This window comes from Ceratosolen solmsi, unplaced genomic scaffold (genome assembly GCF_000503995.2).
Source record: "Ceratosolen solmsi marchali unplaced genomic scaffold, CerSol_1.0 scaffold48, whole genome shotgun sequence".
Taxonomy (NCBI): Eukaryota; Metazoa; Arthropoda; class Insecta; order Hymenoptera; family Agaonidae; genus Ceratosolen; species Ceratosolen solmsi.
This window is the reverse complement of record NW_011948440.1, coordinates 478,534-499,012: the sequence shown is the minus strand read 5'-3', so window position 1 is coordinate 499,012 and position 20,479 is coordinate 478,534. Positions and strand designations below refer to the sequence as shown.

General features: G+C 27.3%; 2 protein-coding genes across 2 annotated transcripts in view; both read right to left on the bottom strand.

Moving 5' to 3' along the window:
- Positions 1–3,611: 3,611 nt before the first annotated feature.
- On the bottom strand, positions 3,612–10,295 carry LOC105365557 (kynurenine/alpha-aminoadipate aminotransferase, mitochondrial). Its single transcript, XM_011503752.1, has 8 exons — positions 10,032–10,295; positions 7,865–8,030; positions 6,705–6,891; positions 6,505–6,621; positions 5,913–6,236; positions 4,970–5,096; positions 4,301–4,509; positions 3,612–3,827 (listed from the first exon to the last, which is right to left on the bottom strand). The coding sequence occupies exons 1-8, from the start codon at positions 10,096–10,098 to the stop codon at positions 3,777–3,779; spliced, it is 1,248 nt and encodes a 415-aa protein (XP_011502054.1). The 5' UTR covers positions 10,099–10,295; the 3' UTR covers positions 3,612–3,776.
- A 10,003-nt stretch (positions 10,296–20,298) lies between these two features.
- The window catches only part of LOC105365616 (uncharacterized), a 145,018-nt gene continuing 144,837 nt past the window's right edge, over positions 20,299–20,479 (bottom strand). The window contains exon 7 of the mRNA XM_011503831.1: positions 20,299–20,473. Coding sequence (XP_011502133.1) covers positions 20,299–20,473 — 175 coding nt within the window. The remainder of the gene's footprint in view (positions 20,474–20,479) is intronic.

Genomic DNA, 20,479 nt, shown 5'->3' with positions numbered 1-20,479 from the left:
CCTCTTTGTCTCTCTTGTTGCCGAGTTCGATAAGAAGCGGTGAGTGAAAAGGTGGCGATCGGTGGCGAAAAGATCGGGAAACATTGAAACCCCTTTCGTTCGTTGCCGTGATGACGAAGGACGATCGTCTAGATAAATTTATCCACCTTTCGTCCATATTGTCGATCTATATGAAATTCTCGATAAAGATATAACGGCCGATTCTGACTAATTCGCTATAGCCGAGCAGCTTGCTGAGATGAAAACAGGGAGAATTGGTAAGTCGATATCTATATAAAAAATATGCCACTTTGACGTGAGTGATTGTATTAATTTCTTAGCCATTCGGCCAACCTATTGCTATTTTATTCCAGTAAAAACATTCCATTGAATCTCGACCGTTATACCTTAGACCAAAATAGTTGAAAATGTGCATTGTTTTTTTATCCTATTAAAAAAAAAAAATTATTTACAATTCGTCATAAAAATCGAGTGATATACATGATATGATGGTAAATTTTGAATTTTCAATCAATGTGAATGAATTTTAGATACAGTATTTCTTAAACAAGTCTTAATGTATGAAAAAAAAAAAGAATAAAAGAAAAAAGAAGCTTACACACATATATATATATATATATATATATATATATGTATATACTTTTTAAAGCGTCGGCTAAATTTATAACGAAAGCCTATGCTGAGAATTCCAATAAATTTGGAGACATTCCACGAGAAATTTTATCGGAATAAGAATGTGGGGTGTGAAAATGCCTGACAAATATTGCTAAGTGAGTGGCATAAGTGACATCGTCCCAATGTTTGTCTATGTATCCAAATGCTGGAAAATGTCGAAGAAAAAGAAAACAAACTGCAGCCCCATTCTTTGTTTTCTTTTTGTTTTCAATTTTTTTTTTTTTTTTTAATAAAATTAATAATTATTTCAGTATTAGAAAAATAAATGGCATTGTACATTTTCGATATCCTAAAATAATATTATCAATATTATAAAATTAGCGTAAGCTTGGATAGCTCACGGAATTGAATTTTACCCCACTTGTACTTGTTGCGGTATAATTTTATTTTATGTAAAAACATCAATTTCAACTGAATAAAGTTTGCCGATACTTCTGCGTTTATATATAGTTAAATACTTTTATATTTATAATACAATGAGAATATTTTAATGTGAAATTCGATAATATTTGTTGTAAATATTATTATTTTACCATATCGTATGAATCAGATAATGAAGCTTTCTATACGCTAAAATTTATCAAATAAAAATGCTTTATTTAATCGATTGGATAACGCGAAAACAATATTTTAGTGTTTAGCTAGACGTGTCGTCTATAAACATTTCGCGATGAATAAAGAAAAATGATAATAAAGAAAATAAAAAAAAAAAAGATTAAAAATTTCTTTCTTTTAATTATCACGCAACGTAATTTTTTTAGCCTAAGAGAAAGTAGTCAATTACAAAGAAGAAAATTAATTATATCGGCATTTCATACAGGCCTTATACAACATTTGAAATATTGCAATTTTTTTTGAGTAGAAATCAGCAGATTAATGCACATTATACAATGTGTCACTTGTATCAAAACGATAATGTTAAATAAAGAATAATCGATAATTTAATACCAAAGACAATTATATGTACATTCTATATTGGCTATAGTTTTTTTCTTTTGTTTTGCCATTTACCTTATTATTTTGATTTTTCATGATGATGTACAACTTCGTACGCATATTACGTGTATTGATGTGTGCGTATCCTGAAGAACACCTACGTGTTTGAATAACTTATTTTTATATTTGTAATCTTTTCAACTATCGCGTCATTACTCCAACGGATAGTAATGTTAACACGTTTAACTAAAATTTCACAACTTTTAAAATTATGTGTAAGCAAATTTCATTATTTCCATGAAAAAGAGATACAACGAATAAAAGCACTTCTTACTTTAACTTCGGCCAGTATGATTGTGAACTATAGTAAAAACGGATCTTGACTCTTCTTATCTTTCTCGGCTCTCTAAAGTCACTTTATAGATGAGAAAATCTTTTCAACCGAAAGATCTAGTTAATGAGCTGTAATGCAGTATACGCTGAGCTTTTAAGTACACGTAAGCTTTGCATTGAATGGCATATTTGAAAGTTATACTTCTCCTCAAAATTCAATTCTCAGAATGCATTGTTTTGTAAATAATGATTTACAGAAAAAAAAGTACAAAAAAAAAAGTCGACATGTACTTTAAATTTATTTAAAAAGTGTTTTCAACGGATTTATATTCAGTAAAAAATGGAAAAAACTATTCTATTACTTAATATTAAGTATATAATTATTATTTTATATCCAGAAGTTTTATATTAATATTATATTTTCATATAAAAATCATATTTAATGTACATTTTTCTTTTTCTTCTTCAGTTTTAATATAAAAATTCAATCAATACGTATTTGTACAATTTTCACGGACTTTGAGTAAAGCATTTGTGTATTGAAATGCACGGTACATAAATATTTTATATCCAAAGATTAAGAAGATTAAAAAAGAATGATACGTTTCTAATGTAATAAATGACTTACTCGTTATCGCATTGGTCATGAGTTATTGCAAGAATCGTTGTGTGAGATTTCCAAAAATATATTTTTCATAAAATAATCGGTAAATGAAGAAGCATTTTACCAGCTTCTCCTTCTTCAATATTTCATATTCTATATCAAATTTTTATATATCTGATATGAAATATATATTTTATACATAAATATTTATTGTATAATAATTTTAATACAATGTGTTCTCAAGTGATTAAAGATTTTCTTAATTTTTAAAGAAATTCCTCGCAATAAGAAAATTATTTATCATTAATTTTATTCATTGTTTTAACCTAAAGCATATTAAATCTCTATCTTTCAAAAAAAAAAAAAAAAAAAAAAAAAAAAAAAAAAAAATTAATTAAAATAAATAAATACCTAGATATGCACATAATTAACGAAAATGATTTTAAAAATAATTTAATATTCTTAAATATAATTTTAGAATCTTAATTATTCATTTAGACAAATTGCTTTTATTGTAAAACAGAATTTATAGTAATGGAATAAGGGTCGTCTTCTTATAATATTGGCTCAAGCTTAATAATGCACATGAAATTATGATATGCATCTAAGGTGGATATCTATATATGCAAATTGCACTCGCACGATTATTTGGTTATTTAGGAGGTAGATGTAAGACGATGATATTCCGTGCTCTAGCATGTTATTACTATCTTGCTTGCTCGCTATATCGATATTTGTATAATGTGAATTCTAAATAAGATTTTGAATTGAATTAAAAAATTCGTTGTATTATCATAATTAATTAATCGAATTAGTAGCTACGTACTGTGGAGAAAAAAATGATAATTTTATTATCAAACTTACCTTTACATTATATTAAAAATTTTTTCTTTTATAACAATTTAGACTTTGATTTGCTGTTGTTTTGTAAATAAGCCTTCCTGTAAATACTCTTTCCTACAAAGGAATAAAGGGGGATGGGGTGGGGTGGGCGGGCACATAAGAAAAGTACGATAAATCGTAATATTTAACAAAGTGTTTTTTAATACATCATATATTTAATAGAGAATTTTTAATTATTTGTCTAACTAAGACTGATTGGTCATATTTGTGTAATATTTCTATCATCATCAACTATTTAATGTTTATGTTTCATACATATTGAAATAAACTAAAATATTAACATTGAGTTTAAATAAAGATGATTTTATCCACACTTTATATCATATTATTTATTTGCCGCTGTGCTTCTTATAATTGCTGCTATTTTTGAAATGGCCTGAAATAAGAATTTATTCGATCGTTATAATATTGTTGACAAGAGTGATTGATATGTAAAGTAATAGACAGAGAGAGACAGATATAGATACAGATAGAGATATGTTGATAGATGGAGAATTAATATATGCAAAATAGACAAAAATAGCTTTCAAAAATAATTATCTTTATAAATCGCTTCTTTATTTAAATTACTCACACTTGAAAGGTATTTTCTAATTCCCATAAAATGTATAATCGTCTTACCCATAAATTTATGCTCAATGTAATACGAATGTCAAGTGGGAACTTATTCACTTATAATTAATTTAATATTCGTCTCTCGGCGTGTGCATAATTACATTATAAAAGCGTCATAAAATGAAGCGAAAGCATTTATTTGTATATTTCCAAGTGCGTGATCAATAAAGGATAGTTTTGGAAGCAATTCTCTCGGGGCGTGTGGTGAATAAGTAAAAAAGAGATAAAGGTAACCTCTTCAACGACTTCGGATTTAATATGACTATAGGCCAGCCGTAGGTATTGGCAAGTCTCGTCATTTTTTGGATAAAAGCAGTGCCCCGGCAGAATGTAAAGGTCCTGCATCATGCACTTAATCATTGCCAAGTCGTACGTGTCTTCCAATACGGTTATCTTCAGCCACACGAACATTCCGCCCCTTGGTACCGACCATTCCGCAATACCTGCGAAATTATTCAATCGTTCAATCGTTCAGACCCCTTTGCTCCGCGTCCGCTGAAGGGCGCACCTCTTTTCGCGACAATTTTCACATTTCAGTCAATCGAATCAGGCATTGTTTGCTCCGATTAGCTGCTGGCAAATGCCTTTCTCAAATTTATCGCATATTATTATCTAATCTCACATCAATTCACGAACTCTTATTAATACGACTTTAGCAGTTAAATATTATTGTAATTTATTATAGCATGCATTATAATTATCGCGTATCTTTCAATTATCGTGTGTTAAATAATTTTCTTTATATATTTTATTGAAAACAGTTGGCTGCAAAATTTATTGGCTTTGGGAATTTTATAATAATCGTGAAATATTCGCGGGCCAGAGAGAAGTTCGTTAATTTTCATATATCTCAATTAGATATAGTTATGCAACAATATATGGCATTGCATATCGATGGATTACCTGTGAAGTGCTTCTCGATAGCCTTTAACATTATATCGCGCTTATCTCGATAAAACTTTTGAATCTTCGTGAAATGTGCCTGTACGTCATCATCGTTCCACGAGCTTAAGAGCGAATATACGAGCATCTATAGAGAACAAAAAGCCGTGCCATTTTTACAATAGATATTTTATTTTTATCGTGGAATATTAAATATTGTATAAGGCCTTTTCCTTCTTCGACATTTATTAAGATGAATTCGATGCAACGAGTCGCATATGTTTATTTAATAAGTAATACCTTGGGGGACAATTCAAATGATTTAAGTCAGTGAGGAGCTCGGCAATCATATATTATGTGTTAACGCGAGATAAGAATGATTAAATGGTAAACAGGGCCATAAATTATTAAGCAATTACCGAGTTAATCTATGCTTAAGTTTTCGAGACTACAACAGTTTTGTTGTAAGAAAGCATGAAAATTTCACGAATAATGCTAATATTCATCATTAAAGGTATCGAGATTTTATAAAAAAAATTCTCATAAAGATATATAATCTATAATTTACTCTCTTCGATTTTTCTTTCTCTAGAAAATCTCTAGAAAATTTTGCTCTTATCACGTCAATAACATAAAAACGTCAAACAATCGTAATAGCATTATTAAGCATTGAAATGAATATATATATATATATATATATAAATATTATTGCCAATTTTTATCCAATATTTCGCAGTTAATTTTAAATATTTTAGGCGAAAAATAGTGAGAAAATATGACAAATAAATATGCACTCAAACATAATGATTAAGACTCGTTGGATCAGCGTCAAATGTCGAAAAGAATCCCATAATTCCCATAATACCTGCAGCCGTTTATCGTATTACCATTAGCATGATTATTTTGCCAATAATAAAGTACAAATAAAATAAGAAGCAACGCGCCGAGACACTTTTCACTTAACTTGAGATAGCGCCGAGGCGTGAATGGTGGAGCAATTGATGTGCAGAGCGAGTTTCTCGAGGAGCGGCTGCGGTCCGGTAACAACCCCGAGGCGCAAACCCGCGCTGATGATCTTACTGAAGGAGTCGAGTCGCAAGACCCGGCCGTCCGTGTCCATCGACAGAAAAGAGCGCGGATTCTCGTCGAGGAAGTGCAGGAAGTAGTAAGGATCGTCCTCCAATATCAAAAAGTCGTATTTCTGAGCGAGCTTGTAAATTTTCTCCTTGCGCTCGTTGGTGTATACCGTCCCAACTGGATTCGCGCCAGTTGGATTCACGTACAGGAGCTGAATTATTTTTAAACATTTTATAATGGGACCTGCCTTGTTTATTTTTCCGCAACGACATCTTTCGAATGGGTAAATAATTTTAGGATTTATAACGTATAATGATTTTTAACGATTAAGACGAAAAAATCTTAATAAATAAAACAAGAATCACAACCCATCCATTTTTCTTTGAAAATTAATAATTTTGCTCTGGATATTAATACGCAATGTATCGTGTAAATTAAAAACAATGATTTAAAAATTTAGCACAAACGAGTGGACGCACCTTAGGTAACGGCCTATTGCTTTTGATCCTCTCCTCGCACGCGTTAACGATATCGTTGGGCAAGGCCCCGTCGTCGTCCATGCGGATTGGTATCAAGTCGCTCTGCATAGGTACCACCTGTCGGAAAATAAATCAGAGTCGATGCCCGGAGCAAGGGAAACTCGAGCTCGGAAACGAAAGTTTAAGCCTAGAGATAATACCGTGCCGATGATGCCGACGAACGTCGGCGACTGGAGCATCAGCGGCTCTCCCTTTTCGATTATCATTTCCAATATCTTGCTGCAGCCCTCCATCGAGCCCGTAGTGAAGCACACATCCCAATTGTCGTACTGAAGCGAGTGCCATTTGCACTGAAATTCACGCCACTTTTTTTGCAGCGGTAGATATCTGCGAGCGCATTCGTTCGGTCCAAAGGGAAGCAAATCGTTACTTTCTTTATACGTTTTAACGTCTGCACGAACGAACGAGCATTTTTAAAGCTCCTCGTAGTCGTATTTATGAGCATTTAATATAGCAATAACACGTAATTAAATAATTGACTAACAAATTATGCTTATATATTTAGACTCGCGCGTTACTCAATTATATGTAAAGACACTGTATCGTTGGGTAGTTTGATAAAATTATTTTTGTGGTCATTTTGATATGAAATTTGACAATTTTTTGTTTATTTTTAGAAGCTTGCCGTTGTTAAATTAAGCCATTCTATTCTTATATTATATATTTGTATATTATAGTTTTGCGTTGTAAAATACATCACATAGCGAAATAGAATATCTTTGTAATTTCTTCCATCGAATCTTCTACTTTTAATTTCTTTACATTCTTAACACAACATAATTTAACAAACGCAATTTCCGATTATATATATTATTAATGTAAAATTTCATTTCTTCTAATTCAAAAATTGCATTCTCGAGTTTTAAACAATTTTCAAATAAGATAACCATTAAATCACCATGCATTATAGTACTTAAGCTAATTTAATTAATTGTATTAATACATATGTGTATTTTACAGACTATTAAACAATAGACTGAGCGATATTTCACACATTAAGCGACAATTCGATTGATTTATCGTTAAAAATTCGAAAAATTCGAATGCAGTATATATTCATTAGAGAAAGAAAAAAAAGATGTGCAAAATAATTTGTTTCGCAAATATTTCATCAAAGTTTCTACTAAAATGCTCATTAAAGCATGCGCAGTCACTTGAAATATTTCATGTAAATGAGAATGTCGACCATTCACAAATGTGTATTTATATGGTTAATGTACTTTGATTACTGATTCTTGAATAATTAGTGATCGATGGCGCAGTTATTGTTGCAAGATGATTTTATTATTATAATATATACCCGGCTGTGGGCCCATATTGTAGAGCTGAAAATAAATCGGTGCCTGTCAATACTTTCCTCATATCATCGCTGTAAGTGACAGATATTTCTTTGAACGGAAACATCGCTGTATTCGGCATACCGCCAGCAAAGTTCAACGCTGTTGGATTTTTTAAGGATGCTGCCGCTAAACGGAAACGTAAGATCAATGAGAATTATGTAACGAACCCCTTTCAATAATAAAATTGTTTAAATACATACATTAAATCTATGATAATAATTCCCATAACTAATAATCATACAATGAAAATTACAATAAGATTAATAATTAATTATTAATCATATAATAATTATATAAAATTTTAATAATAATGAACTTATTCTAATTCTTTATATCTTATAAATGCACACTTTTGGCATAAAGTACAATGGAATAGGAAGGTAATCGATCGTAATTTACGATAAATTTAGAATATCAGTAAATCTATGCTTAGAAAATATTCGATTGAAGTGATTAGAAAATATATTATTGGATTGATGACACGATTATCAATATAGAACAAAAAAAAAATACAATGAAAATGTAAATATATTACGTATTTGATCTGATATTTGTAAGAATAGAATCAGTTAGCACATCAGTTATGCAATGGATATGTAGCAATAATAAAATAAAAATCAAAGAGTAATCTGTAAAAAAATTAAGATACGAAAAAAAAATTTAATAAAAAATATTTCAAAGTTTTGATTTATTGAATACATAAATAAGTGCATCTTAGTCTCCCAGGCTGCCATACATATCTGAAATTTATATTGTGCAACAGCTTTTTATTAGTAAATATAGTCGACTTTTATAAACAATAATATGGGATAAAAAGTCTAATTTAAAAGACATCAACGATTATAAGATGTAGAATATTTTACTTTTAACCAACCCAACTTTGTGCTAATTTTATATCTACTAATTAAATATATTGTTACTTATCATTGAAAAAAAAGAAGAAATATTAGCTACCATTTATATTGCAAATTAGAACACTCATATTTTATTATTAACAATAGTGGAATTACAGTAATTTAATTATAGTCTTTGATACATTGGCTTTTAAGCAACGGCAGAACAATAATTTTATTCTTTATTTAATTTTTATAAATTGCTTTTACCAATATTTTCAATTATTCTAATGCTATTTAAAAAACAATGATATGCAACCAAACTTAAAAAATTTTTTTAGTATATATAAAGTAGAACTTTAATTTGTTATATATAAATTTAATCATATTGCATGAAAGTTTTTTAGATGTTTTTCTATGTATGTATATATAAATTAATATATTAGCAATAAAATAAATATGATTATAATTTTCCTTGAAAGTCTATTAAAGTTATTGTTAAAGAATATTTAAGCAGAATTTTCTGATTTGAAAACTTGGGTTGTTTAGTAATTTCTAAAATACAAGTTAAATATAGAATTTTTATCGTCACAAATTATTGTAAAGATTTGAAAAATACTCGAAATATTTGCTCTAATTTATTTAAAATGTATGTTTTTTTTTTTTTTTTTTTTTTTACATATTTATACGTATATTATAATAATAAATGATTGAAATTAAATTTAAAATTTTTGTAAATTATTTATGTAGCATTTTTCTTTTTCAATTTTAGAAAATCTTTTAATTACAAAGATCTAATGTAAGCAATAAATATAAACATTATATCAATTTTATTACAATCTCAGTAATTGTTTTTTTAAAAATTTGTTTAAATGGATATTTAAAAAATATGCGAATACAGAAATAATTTTGATAATTTAAATTTTTTTTTTTTTTTAATCAAAGGTAGAGCAATAATTTTCAGATATGAAAAATGCTTATTAGTTCATTTATTCTATAAAAGTGTACCTTATATTTTGTAAAATATAGTAAACATTTCATTTGAAATTAAATTTTTTAAAATTTTTAAATTTTAGCAGTATAAAATTCAGCTATTAAAATAATTGTTTAATTAAGAATATTTGTATGTGATTTAATTATTTATTTTACTGTAAGATAAATGGCAATATTTGTATTTAAAAATATAATGCTAATTTGTTATCTTCCAAATAGGCATTATTATATGCTATAGGAATAATTGTGTTAAATGAATTGGATTAGTACTTTATTATATTATTATTGTTGCTGTACTTACTGAGATGCCTAATTAAATTTGGTTTCCTCTTTTTCGTTATCGTGGTAAGAAATTTTTCGTAGTTCATGATGCTCTATTCGTTGTCCTTTTTAAAATCCACCAAATTTATTAATTTTATTATTAATTTAAACGCATGCAAAAACTAAATAAATCTAATAACAGAGAACTGTTAAACGGCGCTTGACGAATTTATTCGTGCAGTGAAGTATTTCTGACACTGCTGCTATCGCACTATTTTACTAAAAGTGTTGATATTTATTTGTAGCTTATGAAATCTTAAGCATTATCTAGTTTTATTTTGATGAATTTGTTATCAAATACCAAACACTTTCACTTTCACGAATTAATTTTTATCTTAAATTAAGCAAACATCTATCGAACTAATATAAAACAATATATGAACCGAGTTGACACGAATATTAATTGTTCGAACATTAATTAAGCGTTATTTCTATATTTAATACCGTTTACTTTTTGTTAATAACTTATATCGAGATAAAAAAATGTTTGTCACGATTCAATTTATAATATTTTATTTATTAATTTGAATTTTATTGGCAAAATAAAGATATAAAAGATGATGCTCTTTTGATAGTATTATTTCATAGACCGAAAAGTTATCTTTATTGTCGTTTTATTAACTATTTTATTAAAAATATTTTATTGTAAACGCTAGTGATTATTTAAATAAACATTAAATAAAAATATCATTTAAAAATCGTAATTGATAAATAATGGTAAAGACAATAAATTAAAGGAAATAGCACTTTAAATATATTTATAACATTTATTCCAATTCTTCAATATGTCTTTTATGAATGTTGGCTTTAAGTGTGGGTTTTTTTTTGTTTTTTTTTTTGTTTTTTTTTTTTGTTTTTGTTAATGCGAACATGTTTACAATATGTTTGATCCATTTATTAAATTGTATCTTGCACTCGTTGTGCATAAATCTTGACCCTTAGCTTTTGTCAATCGCTTTACATTTCTTGTTAACATTCGCAGATAAATTTGTCAACAACTTAATTTTTATATATTTTGCTGCATTAAAGAATACCTCATTCAAATCTCGTGCCGCTTTTGTAATCTTATGCGCACACCTCCGTTACATTTTAATTTCACGCACGATAAATCGAACCTACAGAGTTTGAGCACCGCTAATATTTTATAATTAACAATCTAACGAGATGTTGACTCGTGTATTTTTTCATTGGACCACTTCTCGAACGGAACGACGCTTATAAATATATTTATTTCTTCAGTAAGAAGAAAAGGAAAACACAGATGAGAACGAGTTTGCTTCTAGAATAGTAAGTTAAATGCGAATTTTTTATGTTTTCTAAGCGTTAATGATGTCAATTCAAAAATAACAAAGAAAATATTTGGAATGTCACATTCGGCCGTCCATACATTCGTAGATATCGCATTACGGTTTACGTATATTATAAATACAAGTACTAATAAATGCCAGTTATCTTTTAAATTATGAAAACTTTAAATAAAATTTAAAATTATATATCACTTAACAAACTGTGGTGTATTTTAACTCGATATATTTTTCATGATTTAAATAACACGCGTAATATCTATTAACCAGCAATATGTATGTATCGGTAGCTTAAATTTCTTATAATACAATTTGTTAACGGATTAAAATTGCAAATTTTTTTATTCTCATAAAGCAATGATCGTTCGTTAGTCATAAATAAATGAACGTTATATATATAATTTTTTTAATTTAAAAAGTAAATAAATGAGATAGGCGGTAGTAGGTTTGGATGTATATACGGCGTTGCGGTCGAGAAGCCCCCAATTTAACTTTCGAGGCCATTGTTTGTCAGTTTTCCAGTTTTTCACATCTCTTGTGTACTCATATTTTACCTCTCGTTCACACTGTACTTTTAACGCTCATATATTTAGCCTTTGCTCATTTGTGCCAGAACTGAAACGTATCTTGCGGTATGTTACTTCTTTTTATTATTTTGCGTCATGCGACTTTTAACCTTTATTGTATATTTACAAAAAGTAAATTCTTAACGATTATACTTCACCTAATTACGTCACTTTACAGTCTAATTACAAGTCCACTTTTTAAAATGTTTTATTTAATCTTTTTTATTACTTCATACTGTTTAACATAGATATAACGGCGTCTCAGTGAAAGCATTTTAAAAACACGTTTTGTTTATCGTGTTTCTTTATCTCCGTTTTTTGTAGTATTTTTTTACTATCTTTGCTTGCTTGACGATAATGAGCAAGCATATTTTTAATTTGTTCATCTAGTATATGGACAAACTCGTATAATTACTTGCATTTCTTTTTTTTTTTTTTTTTTTTTTTTTTTTCGAATTGTAACGGAAGGAATTTAAAAATATTAATCGTATATTGAATTTCTTCTATATAAAAATTAACCAGAGCGAAGTATTAAAAAAACATGATAATAAACGACAAGGAAAGTACTTTTTCAAAAATTCAGACTAACTGTTTTTGACAACATACTAAAAAATGTTAATTACGAAAATTCATTAAAAAAAACCATACTTAGCCAAACATGGAATCGTTGAGATTTATAAATGTCTTGTGTTCATATTCGGAGTGTATACTTCACGATTAGTTATTTTGGCACGAAATTTTACAAAATAATGAAATCATAAATTATATAATTATGAAAGAAAGATTAGTTTGATGCATAAAATATCGGTTTGCCGAATACAGAATGAAAATAGAAAAATTTCATGAATCTACATTTAATTCCGAAAGGTTATGAATTTTTAATAACGGAGTTTTGTGTAAAAGTGGAAATTTTAATTAATTCGTTGACCATGGATCTTCATTATTTTCTTTTTTTCTGTTTTATAATAAATAATGTACTAATAAATATAATGTACCAGAATTATTTTTAACAGTTTTTAAAACATTTACAGGAAAATATTTTATTAATGTTTTTTGCTTTATTAATGGATCTTTATGATGTTAATGAGAAGCTTTGAGTGCAAATATTTTTATTCTACTCATATTGTGTTAAGAATGCAGGTATATGCAAATTATTGTTAAAAATTATCGTAACGCAATAGGAATAAATTAGTTATAAAATATGATAAAGTGAAGATAAAAATATTAATATAACAAAAATATATATATTTTTTTTTGTAAAATTTACTATTCACGTTTATGATCATATTTGTTACATACTTAAATATAAAACTTTTTATGCTTAATTGAGTGATTTTTATAGCACAGTTTTTTGTGTTGATATTGTTAAGTAATTTTAATTTTGTTAAAATAGCTCGAGTAAGTTTAAAAATTTTAATTATAGATAGATTGAAAGATTTTTGAAACTTATTAAATGTTGTAAATTTGAAAAAATTCATTGGTTCTATTGTACATTATTTTAATCGTTTAAATTATACTGTAAGACAAATAAAAAAAATTATTAATGAAATAATCTTTAACTTACATAAATTTATTTATCTACCTATAAATATTTGAGTGTATAATACACATAGAAACGCCCATAAATGCACACACACACACGCACACGCACACCCACACGCGCACATATGTATATACTTTAAACAGAATATTTTAAGGAAGTTATGATTTAATGGTTGGAAATTTTTTTTTTTTTTTTATGTAATTAATATAAATTTTATTTTTAAATAAAATATATATGCGAAATTTAGAACGAGATGTTGGAGATAATTTTAGAGTATAAAGAAGATGAATAAAGTGTGTTATGAAAGAAATTTTATGATTATTATACAGATCGGTTATAATTTATGATGATAGTGCTTAAAATATTACCTGACAAATGAAAATATTTAATATTTTAATAGAAAATTTTTAAATCAAATTTTAAAATATTTCCGCTGCATATGATAGTGTATTAAAATAGTGTTGAAAATACTCAAATCAATAGTTTTCATTGAATGTTTCATTGATGATGTATTTAAAAGTTTGTAAGATACTATTTCAAAGATTTTTAAGTATCGACTACATATCGCTAATTTTATTAGGAATAAAATAGAAATTAACTATCTTAATTTTTACTATTAATGATGTATACAATTTATAATTTCATCAATTGTGAAACAATTATTTAGCTAAAAAATCTCATAAAATTTCATAAAGAAGATACGAGTGCTACATGTGCTCATTGAGGCTTTCAATGTATAATAAATTAAAATAGCCTACATGTAATTACTATTACATTAATTCTGATTTTAACTCCTTGTGAAGAGTTTAGAGTTTTCCATTTTTATTTATCTACTGGTAAAGAGTAGAAAAATTATAAAAGTACGAAGCTCTAAGATTATCACTACTAGATGAATCTACGATTTTGATTGTTATATTGTTGTTCGAAGTTCTTAATTTATGGTTTCCTATAGACATGTAGGGTATAGTATATAGCTTTGGGCATTATCATTGAAGTGTTTCTAAGCTCGTATTACGTTTTATATTTAAAACTTCATTACACTCTGATTAAAAAAATAATTAAATAAGCATTGTGAATGAAAATATATAGTCCGCAATGAAGTAAGAGTTTTAATAAAATGAATTTACACGTACTCGTGTACAACAATATATAGTTTTACAAAGATTATTTTGGCATGAATTACATTATGCATTATGTATTGGACATTTTACAGTTTTAAATGAATGGATGATACTTACTTAAATGAATATATTATGTGTAAGATAAATGAGTATGAACCAATTGTATTCAGAGGATTTTGCATATTGATAACAGCTCCAGTTGAAATATTTTGAGATATAGGCGAAAATTGTAAATTTGATAATTAAAGAATAGAATATGTTGCGAGAGGGAGATCATTGTTGAATAAAGACCAATTGTATATTGTTTTGCATTTCATATTTGATGTAAGAAGTGCAGGGAGAAGGCACCGGGGAAGTTTGTATAACCGTTTCATATTTATCATTTTTTTCAGTGGCTACAAAGTTCTATAGATGAATGACTCTATAAATAAGTAAATATTCCTTCTGCATTCTCATTCTCTATATACGTCTCTGTTTGTAATCTTTTCATAAAATTTATATTTCAATCTTAGACGGTTTGATTATTACATTTGGCAATTTGGCAGCTCTTGAATTTTTCTTTTACTGTTTGAATTAGAGCGATTCATTCCGAGGAAAATACAATACAACGTATATTTGAATTGAAAAATGATGATGAAAATATTTTTCAAAAACTGCTGGAATACTAGCAGCAAGTACTTTAATGATCATTATTTGTTGAATGTGTAAATCAATGCATAAATTTGTTGATGATCCATAATAATATCATATTCCGTTTTTAATTATAGAAAATAATGAATAAGTTAGAATTACTGGCAAATTTGAGTGAAAATTTATGAATAACGATGTGCATATATTTACGTTTTCTTAATATTCAAAATAATTGTTACTTTAAACTTAATGTTTTGAAATTGATTCGAAAAGTTAGATGTTCAAAAAGTATTACGCACTTTGGTCTTTTATATTAACGAAATTTTTTATAGATTTTTTATTACATTTTCTACAATTACTTAAAAAAATATAACGTATCAGAATAGAAATATGAAAAACATTTTTCACGAGTCCTTTGTTAAATTTCTTTTCATTCTATTCATTTTTATATTAGAAAAAATATTCTTATTTTTCTTAAAATATAATAACGATATTTTTGTAATAAGATATTATATTCTAATGCTATCGATAATTGGGAATAACTACTTACAAATTTAGTTTTTTTTTCTTTTTTTTCTTTTGTTCTAAATATTTTTTATTCCCAATGAAATTTTTAATTTGCACTCAAATAGTACTTTATTCGTCTTATTTCACTTTTATTGATTTTCCATAAACTATACTCAATAGATAATATTATATTAATAGTAAATTATACAATATAATAAAAATAATAAAAAAGAAATATAATATTTCATATTCATGCTTAAAATAATACAAAAAGAAATACAATTTTTAAATTTTCCTCGCTCGAAGTTTACCTTTTTTTTTATACAACACATTTTTATATTTTTATACAAGAGACTGGTAGTTATTTATTTATTTGATTTTTGCCTTGGACTTTGTTGTTTTATCCTTCATGATATTTAATAAAAATCTTGTTACGACCCTTTACACAATGACATTCTTTTTAATTTTTTTTTAATATTTTACACAATATTATGTACACCTATTTTAAACAATTTTCAAGCAGATAGGTTTTTAATTAAACAATTTCTTACTGTTTAATTTAATATTTTATATTTCCAATAAGCTGAGAGGAATATTATCCTTTGAAGGATAATAACAAACTTGAATTTCTATATCGATATAGTGCCGGTTTTTCAAGTAGCTAAACGATTATTTTATAAATAAACAATAATTATTATATTTGCCGAAATTTATCGGCTCAGAATACATTATTTGTAAAATAATCATCGATATTTTTGTAGACACATTAATTTCCAGCAAATTACGCGTTAAATTTACAAATATATCAATACTTGGCTATATAATGCCTGTTACATTAAATTTGCCATTCAATTGGATATTGAAATAATAAAAAATACGATGTAACAGAAAAATGTAAATTACGTTAATGAATGTATTATATTCAGCGTTATTGATCTTTGTTACTCATATCGGATTTGGATTTTTGCTAGCACTTGACGAAAAAACAAAATGCGTACGAGTTCGTATCATTTCTTCAAGTATTATTGTTAATTTTTTTACTTTGAGCACCGCTCTTTAACATCATTTCAATAATCCCATTGTATGCTTTTCTATAATTATACAGTAGATCTTGAGCGAGAGATAGATAGATAGATAGATAGAGAGAGAGAGAGAGAGAGAGAGAGAGAGAGAGAGAGAGAGAAAGTGTGTGTGTTTTTACAAGACCAAATATAGACACGTAGACAAATACTCAATACACTAGTTTAAATTTTTTAAAAGATATACGTACTTTAGAATTATTTGATTTCGCTGTAATATATAAATTATTTTTTTCTAGATTTCTTCGTGTAAATTTTCATTTTCTTTGAATTTATTTTTAATTAACAATGAAAGGAGCAAATAGAGTTAACTGATCCAGTTAATGATCAATCAATGTTTGGACATAATATCAAAACACTTTTGTTATTGATTGAAAAATATTTTCAATTTATTAATAAATTTAAAAGTGAGTTTATAACTACATAAAATGAAATCTAATTTATCGTAGCACTATTTAACTTACTAAAATATTTATTAAGTTACTATTAGTTTGTTGATTTTGAAATCTATAAAGGATTTAGAAATCATTATGTTATCAGTAATAATAATTTTTCGTAAATTGTACAAACATATTTTAATTTTTATTATTCATTTATGTATTTTTAAAAGAAAATTTAAGAGTGTATTTATAGCATATTTTATCGACTTAAACGATTTTTAAGAGTAATTCACAATTTTTGAAATTTTGCAAATTTTATATTAATAATGCATGACTATGTGTGTGTGCGCGCGCGCGCATGTGTATTGAAATTTTTTAGGTACAATAGTTGTAAAAACAAAATTTTATTTATTTTTTTTTTCAACAATAGTATTTGATCATTTAATGGTTCAGTTACCCTTTTATACTTGATAATATTAATATAATAAAACATTTGTAAAAATGTAAAAGACAATAAATCGATTGATTTACAATTAAGATTACTGGATAGAAAAAAATTTCGACGTATAATATCTATATATGTAATGTTTGTGTGTGAAATTTGTAAAAATTAGTAAGAAAACATTGCTCTTGTCTACGTTAAGACATATTCTATATTCTGTTTAAATGAAAGAAAAGAAAAAATAAATAAATAAATAAAATCATTAATCAGCTTCACATTAATATTATGCATTCCTATCCGATTTTCTAAGACTGCTTCAACACCTATTGATTACGAAACTTCCTCTTTTCATGCATATTTTTATATATTTGAATTTATTTTTTGTATTTATTTCTCAATTTATCTAACAATTACAAATCAACAATTTACGACTATAGTGATAATTTATCGTTCATTATTTTCAGTTCGATCGTAGTTCACCGTAACATGATGGAGATCGTTTGAAATTTCGTACAGCCTCCTGCATGTTTACAGATTTATATATACTTTATCATTAATTTTTAATATAATAATAATTATTATTAACGTTATTATTATTATTATTATTATTATTAATTAATTAATTAATTAATTAATTAAATTATGCATATTATTCATATTCATATTCATATACATATTATTATTATTATTATTATTATTATTATTATTATTATTATTATAGAATTTCACCCTTCCAATTTTTCAATTTTATTTTTTTTGGAAAAAATTTTTTTCGGCATTTTCTTCGCTTTGTATTTCACAAACGATTGATTATCATCACGTTCGTATAAAAATAATTCCCTATCTTTTATCAGTTTGTTCTCCTCTATCAGTCTGGCCCTTTCAAATATTTTTTCCTCGTTCTTTGCTCGTTTATTATACACACTTGGTCGGCCGGCCACGCAGTTTAACTTTTCAACGAAATGCCTTGTTATTCTCGGTTCGTGTGCTTCAAAAATAAAAGTGTCCTTGTAGTCGACGGACGCCTTCGCCATGGTTGGCTCATTCACCGACTCGTCTTTATGATAGAATGCAACCGAACTTCTTTTCTTGATCACTCGCGCGCACTTATCTCTCCCCTTTTATCTCTTTCTTTTTTGCGCTTTTCGTTGACGTTTCGTTTTCCTGTTGCTTCACCCTCTTACAATGCCTGTGCACAGAAAATGTTGAGCTTATTTATCAATTTTCCCCTCAGCTATATCAACTTGTTTTATACCTTCAAACTATCTCCTTTCCGTTACTCTTTCTCATTTTTAATCGTTTTTTCGGTTTCCTTTGAATCTCCAAATTCATTTGCAATACCATGTCAAACATTAACTTATTTATGTTTTGAGTTAATCTTATCATGAACAATGAATCACTGATGGTGAGAAAAATTAATACCTTATTTCTTTTTTTAATAGTTTAAGAGAGAGAAAGAGAGAGAGAGAGAGAGAGAGAGAGAGAGAGAAGAAAGAGAGAATGAGAGAGAGAGCACTGTATTACTTTATTTAATTTTAATTTTTGATAGTTAGACCGTTTCTTGTATTGTATAAATGTCAGTTACTTTTATCAAACAATAGTTTATAAAATTGTTTTTTTTCTTTCTGTTCTATTGGGAAATAATTTTCTTTGTGGGATTTATTAATCAAGCTTGAAAAAGGGAAGGGGACATTTTATATGTAAGATTCGAAAGAGGTGAGAAGTGCTTATGCGAAGGGAATTATCAAAACTTTTGATACAATTTGCCAATTTAATTTCTCAATGCTTTATTTATTTTCTTTTTCATGATCCTTGTCCCTTTTTATTAAGCAATTTCTTAAAGGAATTTGAGGAGAAGATGGAGAACTCCCACTCGATATTGATCGCTGCGAAAATGCTATAAAACGTGTTTCTTATATCGGGACGAACTTTCGCCCGATGGTTCACGAATACGCGCATTACGAGTGTGAATTTCCATTTTAATGTAAGGCAAGTTTATCTAGCTACAAGTTAGTCCATAATGTTATTACTTTTCACTTTTAATACGTAAATGAATAAAACTATTAACTGACGTAGAAATGATCGTATACACTGTTCACATAAATAAATATTTTCTTTTACTGAGAAGTTTTAAAAATTTAGTATTACCATTTCATAAAAGAATTTTATTTGAAATTTAATTATTATGTAACTTATATTATTATATAACAAATCTTTAGTCTTGACATTGTAAAGGATCAAAACTAGCTTGATTTTGAAAATTAGATAAGATTTTATCCAGTCAGCATTAATACATTACCATAAAAATTTGAATTTATAAATAATTATTTATGAATGACAGGCGACGGATTTTTTCTCTTAGAACTAAGATTTAGAAAGAAGCACCGTCCAAGGATATTAACGATAAAGATCAGATTATCGAATGTGGATAAACATTCGGAAGTATCGGGTAGCCGATATACTTTATTTTGTTTTCTACTTATTCAATTGCCGCAATACTGCTTTCACTTTGATTTATATGGTTCGAGATAATAAACATATTAGTTTGGATAAACAATTGGATAAAATTATAATTGGATAAAATTGATTAAAATTGGATAAAAGATAGTTATCGTACCTAAATCACTCAACGTGGCATTCGATATCAGGCAGTTGTACTTTATTGGCGATAACGACTAGGCAAACGAAACCGATATAGGTCGCCTGCTATTCCTGCGCCTGAACCTGCGATGCATCAAGAGGAGAATGGCGAGACGCGCGGCTATGAGGAGCCTATCGTCCAAAGGTAAGCAATGGAAGTCGAGCGAGTCGTCCAAGATGACGTCCCCCGTCTCCCATCTTCCTTCACCTCTAGAA